Raw genomic sequence first — 7,634 nt, 5'->3', positions numbered from 1 at the left:
CGTGATTCGGATCGGTCATTCCCATTAAGGGAAGTACCCACTTTTAATGACAATGGAAACTTGGTGTCTGTAAGATGCCACACACCTTTTTAACCTTGAAGATTTAGATCAATTCAAGGACGATCTGCCATCGTTTGAGGAAGAACCAATATGAATGATAAGAGGATTGGAGGGCGTATTCAGAACTTTTGACCCCACTTGGGTGGATGTTGAACATTGATTTAGAAACATTTTTGACAAAAAGAGGAGGGAAAAAAAACCAAATAAACACGTCATCTCTCTGGCTAATCAGAAGAGAAGAGAGGTAGGAAAGGACACTATTGGCCAACTGAAGAACCAGATTATACAAAACTTCACCAGGCCAGAGAAGCATTTTTGATAGGCCAAGAGAGCGTGCTCAGAAGGACCTGAAAAATGGTGAAACTTTGAAAGAACCCGACAAGAACTTGATGGAGACCCTTTCCCAGGTTATGGACGGACTTATTGACGTAGGAAATACGTATATGCACCTTGATTTGTCCAGAGAAAGGGACATTAGGCAAATACATAGGCAATTCGTAAGCTGAATAGTGCCAAAAAGAGCACAGAGACAAAAAAAACAAAAAAAAAACGAGTGTGAGACTCGGGGAGGTTTGATAAGGGAGCCTTGAGAAGTACCTTTTAATTCTAGATCAACTGTCATGTCCAAGTCCGCTGGACATGTCTAAAGATGACTAAGTGACCTCGTACTTATCAACTAAGATACTTTATTAGCAATCAGTTAGTCTTATCGCTGCCCTGCCAGGGAAAAAGCACTCAGGTACCCCACAGTGGATGGACTCCAGTGTCAGAGAAGGAGAACTCTGGCCACCTGCAACAACCACACTTACATATAGGCACCACGCTATGACCCTAAAGACATAGCCAAAGGCGTAGGGAATGATTGCTCTCATGAAGACCCAAACAAGAATCCACTCTACCACGAGTTAGAAATAAAACTTTTATTAATGGTTTTAGAAGTGTATTCAATCATTCAGAGAACGAATCACTTCATATCACATTCGTATTAAAAAAAAAACTATTACACATATACATTATACACATCATCAAGGCATATAGATGTACCTACTGAGGTTAAAGGAGAAGGGTTCTTTTCTTCACAACAAATCTAAAATCTCCCAACAATTCAAGATCTGGATTTCCCTGAAGGACATAGGAGACCAGTGTCTTCTGGTTATTCTGCAGATTCATAACATCTATGTGTGCTCAACTTGTGGCTCCTTAAAACTCCCTCGACATTGAATACCGAGAGCACTGACCTCTGAATCTTAGATTAACTGCAAAAATTAAATGGGATTTGGCCACGATGTGGACAATTAAAGCAAAGCAAGCCCTAAGGAAATTAATACTCTGCAAAAGCTCCCAATACCGCCACTTTTAAACATCCATTTGGCTCATCCAACTCAACTGCATCTTTAGATGGGATATATATGCATTGCTGAAGGGACCATGCATTTTTTTTTAATTGAACAAACTCTCTCTGAACCACATATAATACAAAGTTGTGAGAAGCAAATCAACCAGAAGCCAGACATGATTCTAAACATAATAGGCTCTGGAATACACTTATGACGGTTTTACCAATGATCATTACCAAAAGCATTCTCCAAAGCTTTGCTCCTTTTCAAGGGATTTGGCTAAATATGAAGAGCTCGCTGTGCTCTGAAGCTAATGTCCAAACCGCTAGACAAATACAGACAAAGGGGAGGAAAAGGGAGACAGGTGCTGTGGCAGGAAGGGCACCGAACTTGGGGTTAGAAGACTTACGTTCACATCGTAACTTCATCACTGAAGAGCAAAGTAACTCTGAGCAAGCCACGAGCTTTCTGAGCCCGCGTCCTCATCTGGCAATCAGGGACAAGAGTAGGAATTACACTACCTCTCTGAACGAGTTTGTGGTAAGGAGCAAGATAACGGGAAAGCACTTTGTAACAGTAAAATGATGACCAATGTGAAGTGTTACCATCATAATTACAGACCAATAGCCGTTCTTTATGTCTTTCATGAAGAATCAAAGTGCAGTTCCTTTCCCTGTCATGGTCGTGAAAGCCAATTGTCTTGGTGACTCCTGTTTCTGCGAGGTGAAGACTTCTTTCCGTAATTCATGATGAAGTTTGAGAAGACGTCCAAACTGTGAAAACCACCTGGGCCTGGCCATGAGATTTAAAAAAAAAGAAAACAAAAAACCCAACTCCATGTTCAGATTTCAAAACCTGAGCCCATTTCCCCTCGAATTCTGCTGTCTTCTGTTCTTGGATTCCTTTTCCTCCAAGAAAGGAAGCAGCACCTAAGCCACCATCAGGAAAGCCAGAAAGAAGGCGGCAGGGAGCCCTTTGGGACGGGGATCTCCCCTTGCTGCAGACAGTTCTCCAGGAACCGTTCGAGACGTATCAAAGACCCCATCTGTCCTGAACTGGTGATGGCTTCAATTCGGGGAAAATATTCTTCCTTTATGAGTAGCATCATCTTCCAGAACTGAAGCTGGTACTGTTTCATGAGCGCATTCCCACATACCTCTAAGAAGTCAAAGAGAAGAGTGGCGGTCACATCTGCCAGAGGCTCCATGTTCAGGAGCTGTGCCAGCCAGCGCCAGCCATGGTTTAAGCCATGAGGATGAGCCCCTTGTCTCTCTGCATAAGGCCAGCGGAGTTGAATGATAGCAGCGTAGAGACGAATCATGCCAGACATCCTCTTCAGAAAGCTATCTTGTTGTTCTACTTTGGAATCCTTGACTTGGTAGCCAAGGAGCTTCTGATATTCTTCCGAGGCCATGCCCTCCTGGAAGGCTGGGTAGAAAGGCACGGAGTAAGGGCATTTTTTGTGAAGATGAGCAAGGATGAGTTCCCCCACTCTGGGATGGAGTTCCCAGATTCCGGATGCCACAGCAGCAATGGGGAATGCTGCTTCGTGATGAGAAGCCACTTCTTCTTCTCCTTGTTTCACGAATTTCTCTGCCAGCTTGTAGTGGACAAAGTCCAGGCCTTGTTGGTGGTTTGTCACTGACACAGACCGACCACCGCAGGGGACAGCTTTCCCCAAGAGCAGATTGTTGATCTTGTCAAAGATCTCCTTCAGCTGTGAGCCTGCTATTGTAGAGATCTGGCTCACAGGAATAGTGGCAGCTTTCTGCAGGTCCATTTTGATCTTCTTGGCCTCCTGATCTTTGCTATTGGTTAATGCATCAAAAGCCAAGACACATTGATTGGCAGCATCCTGTAGCTGCTGGTACCACTGCATGGTACCGTCTCCTGCTTTGACGTGGAGGCCTTCTCTCTGTTTCCCTCCGGGACACTGACCAGGATCTGGGGTCTCCTTCTCGGCTCTCGGCCGCTGCTCCAATTGCCCCTGTTTGTCCTCGCGCTCCTCTTCATCTGGCCTCCTCTTTTCCTCAGTAGCCTTGGCCATCTCCTGCTGTAAACCAGTAAGCACGTGCCGCATTTCCTGCAGGGCCCGTTCTGCGGTGGCTTCATCTTCTGGGGCAGGAAAACCTCTCTCACTGGCGCTCCGAATGATGTCTGAAATAAGCGCACACAACTGGTCTCCCCTGCCTCCAAATGCAGACAGATCCCGTCTCGGTAGGCCGTTGTGCCGATAACTGGCACCCAGCTGCTGGTTGAGCTGCAGTGCCTCCTCTTGGAGGGCATAGAGACGCCGCCAGCGATCCTGGCCTTCTTCTTTCCTGAGCCGTCCTTGCCCCGTGTGCCTCGATGGCTGCTGCTCAGCCTCACGCAGCTTCGGGTGGAGCATGTGGGCTCTGTGACGATGTTCCTCTTGGAGCTGCTCCTGCTGACCCTGTGTTTCTCGGAAACTTTTCTCCATCCCTTCCCGAAGGTCCTGATACTCCTTGTGCTGTTTCCGTGACGTCCGTTCATCAAACCGCTTCAGCTGCTCTGAGGCCATCTCAGAGAGGAGCCTTGCCTTCCTCTCATGCTCTTCCTGCCTCTGCCTCAGTCCTCTAGTTCCCTTCAGCCTGTGTACCTCCTCATACAATCGAATGCATCCTTCCACCTCCGTTCCCCGCGAGGGGCGAAGTACCACAGATTTTGCCTGATGGAGTTCATCCTCCTGACGCCGAGTTCCACTTGGAGCTGCAAGGGAAACTGGCGAGGAGACCTTTGCATGTCTGGCAGGGGTCTGAGGAACAGACAGTACTTGGTCAGGAGCAGAAGAGAGCGATGAATCCTCAGAGGGAAGTCGATTCTGCTGAGAGGGAGGCAAGATGTGGTCCGCCACGCATCCAGAGGAAGTCGACCACTCAGGAATGGACATGCGTTCTTCCAAAGTCTCCTGGCCCCTCAAAGGCCAGTCGCGGTGGTAGGACAAGGGTCCTCTGTCGGAGCTCCTCGGGGCCTGCAGGGCCTCCCAGCAGCGGCCCTCTGACGCCATCACCGCTTCCCGCACAGACCCGACCACGGCTTCCACGCCCGCGCCGGGCGGCAGCTCACAAGAAGAAAGGCTGGTCACAAGTCCGACACTCGAGTCGGCCGCCGTGGCCTATTCTATCTCAACTCAGAAGTTTCTTTACCAAAGAGAGAGGAGACAATAAAGTAGGAAAATGTACAGGGGATAGAAAAGTGATTTCTCCTCTCTCAATCCAGGCCGAGATTACTCACTACTGGCCTTCCTGGGTGAGAGATTTAATCAGGAGGACTCCTCCAAGATGGAAGCGAGCTCTCTCCAGAAACTAGGAGAGGAGTCAGCCTTTCCCTCACCCCACTAAAAAGTAGCCCAGGAGTCAAAGTCCAAGTCGGAACAGAGCTCCCAGCCTCAGTCTCTAGCTCAGCTCCCTCTCTCTCCAGTCAGGAGAGTAGCTCCACAAGAGTGACTCAAGTCCCAGGATCCTTGGCTTTTTATGGTGCTTTCTTGTCCCCTCCCCTCTTCACAGGGGCCAATCACAGTTTTAGAGGGCAGGGCTTCAGTGGGAACCAGTGCTCCCCTTCTGGAGGGGTGGCTACTCATCAAGAGGGTTCACACCTTCCTGGCTGTCTGGGATTCTGGAGGTGTGAACTCTGCTCAGAGGATTCACAAGTTTGGGCCATTTTGGCCAAGGCCTTTCACTGACTTCACATCTAAGTTCACACGGCCTGCCCATGCATCCTACCCTAGCCCCTCCACCCTAAGTTCACACTTAAGTTCACACCCTACTCATTCCTCCACACCTCACCCCTTTGCATTCTTTCCCCCAGCTAATGACCCTTCTTCCTCTGCCCCTCCTTCCCACCCCGCCCAATTCCATTCCCATACCCTTCCCACCTCTGATCCTTCTGGGCCTATGGGACAACACCAAACCCTCCCTCTCAGTGGCCCCAACCCTCCCCTTTCTTTCTCCCACCGACCCCATTGACAATGGATTAAGAAGCCTGGAAACAGGAACAGGAGTAGCCCGTGATTCGGATCGGTCATTCCCATTAAGGGAAGTACCCACTTTTAATGACAATGGAAACTCGGTGTCTGTAAGATGCCACACACCTTTTTAACCTTGAAGATTTAGATCAATTCAAGGAAGATCTGCCATCGTTTGAGGAAGAACCAATATGAATGATAAGAGGATTGGAGGGCGTATTCAGAACTTTTGACCCCACTTGGGTGGATGTTGGACATTGATTTAGAAACATTTTTGACAAAAAGAGGAGGGAAAAAAAACCAAATAAACACGTCATCTCTCTGGCTAATCAGAAGAGAAGAGAGGTAGGAAAGGACACTATTGGCCAACTGAAGAACCAGATTATACAAAACTTCACCAGGCCAGAGAAGCATTTTTGATAGGCCAAGAGAGCGTGCTCAGAAGGACCTGAAAAATGGTGAAACTTTGAAAGAACCCGACAAGAACTTGATGGAGACCCTTTCCCAGGTTATGGACGGACTTATTGACGTAGGAAATACGTATATGCACCTTGATTTGTCCAGAGAAAGGGACATTAGGCAAATACATAGGCAATTCGTAAGCTGAATAGTGCCAAAAAGAGCACAGAGACAAAAAAAACAAAAAAAAAACGAGTGTGAGACTCGGGGAGGTTTGATAAGGGAGCCTTGAGAAGTACCTTTTAATTCTAGATCAACTGTCATGTCCAAGTCCGCTGGACATGTCTAAAGATGACTAAGTGACCTCGTACTTATCAACTAAGATACTTTATTAGCAATCAGTTAGTCTTATCGCTGCCCTGCCAGGGAAAAAGCACTCAGGTACCCCACAGTGGATGGACTCCAGTGTCAGAGAAGGAGAACTCTGGCCACCTGCAACAACCACACTTACATATAGGCACCACGCTATGACCCTAAAGACATAGCCAAAGGCGTAGGGAATGATTGCTCTCATGAAGACCCAAACAAGAATCCACTCTACCACGAGTTAGAAATAAAACTTTTATTAATGGTTTTAGAAGTGTATTCAATCATTCAGAGAACGAATCACTTCATATCACATTCGTATTAAAAAAAAAACTATTACACATATACATTATACACATCATCAAGGCATATAGATGTACCTACTGAGGTTAAAGGAGAAGGGTTCTTTTCTTCACAACAAATCTAAAATCTCCCAACAATTCAAGATCTGGATTTCCCTGAAGGACATAGGAGACCAGTGTCTTCTGGTTATTCTGCAGATTCATAACATCTATGTGTGCTCAACTTGTGGCTCCTTAAAACTCCCTCGACATTGAATACCGAGAGCACTGACCTCTGAATCTTAGATTAACTGCAAAAATTAAATGGGATTTGGCCACGATGTGGACAATTAAAGCAAAGCAAGCCCTAAGGAAATTAATACTCTGCAAAAGCTCCCAATACCGCCACTTTTAAACATCCATTTGGCTCATCCAACTCAACTGCATCTTTAGATGGGATATATATGCATTGCTGAAGGGACCATGCATTTTTTTTTAATTGAACAAACTCTCTCTGAACCACATATAATACAAAGTTGTGAGAAGCAAATCAACCAGAAGCCAGACATGATTCTAAACATAATAGGCTCTGGAATACACTTATGACGGTTTTACCAATGATCATTACCAAAAGCATTCTCCAAAGCTTTGCTCCTTTTCAAGGGATTTGGCTAAATATGAAGAGCTCGCTGTGCTCTGAAGCTAATGTCCAAACCGCTAGACAAATACAGACAAAGGGGAGGAAAAGGGAGACAGGTGCTGTGGCAGGAAGGGCACCGAACTTGGGGTTAGAAGACTTACGTTCACATCGTAACTTCATCACTGAAGAGCAAAGTAACTCTGAGCAAGCCACGAGCTTTCTGAGCCCGCGTCCTCATCTGGCAATCAGGGACAAGAGTAGGAATTACACTACCTCTCTGAACGAGTTTGTGGTAAGGAGCAAGATAACGGGAAAGCACTTTGTAACCGTAAAATGATGACCAATGTGAAGTGTTACCATCATAATTACAGACCAATAGCCGTTCTTTATGTCTTTCATGAAGAATCAAAGTGCAGTTCCTTTCCCTGTCATGGTCGTGAAAGCCAATTGTCTTGGTGACTCCTGTTTCTGCGAGGTGAAGACTTCTTTCCGTAATTCATGATGAAGTTTGAGAAGACGTCCAAACTGTGAAAACCACCTGGGCCTGGCCATGAGATTTAAAAAAA

General features: G+C 46.6%; 1 protein-coding gene across 1 annotated transcript; it reads right to left on the bottom strand.

Moving 5' to 3' along the window:
* Window positions 1-2,337: 2,337 nt before the first annotated feature.
* Window positions 2,338-5,256, bottom strand: LOC130458437 (mRNA export factor GLE1-like). The gene has a single exon (XM_056824193.1). The coding sequence runs from the start codon at window positions 4,423-4,425 to the stop codon at window positions 2,338-2,340; it is 2,088 nt and encodes a 695-aa protein (XP_056680171.1). The 5' UTR covers window positions 4,426-5,256.
* Window positions 5,257-7,634: the final 2,378 nt, after the last annotated feature.

This window comes from Monodelphis domestica, chromosome 3 (genome assembly GCF_027887165.1).
Source record: "Monodelphis domestica isolate mMonDom1 chromosome 3, mMonDom1.pri, whole genome shotgun sequence".
NCBI lineage: Eukaryota > Metazoa > Chordata > Mammalia > Didelphimorphia > Didelphidae > Monodelphis > Monodelphis domestica.
This window is presented reverse-complemented; position numbering and strand designations above follow the sequence as displayed.

Coding starts and splice junctions, on each gene's coding strand:
- LOC130458437 (XM_056824193.1), bottom strand. CDS start 4,425: ATGGCGTCAGAGGGCCGCTGCTGGGAGGCCCTGCAGGCCCCGAGGAGC.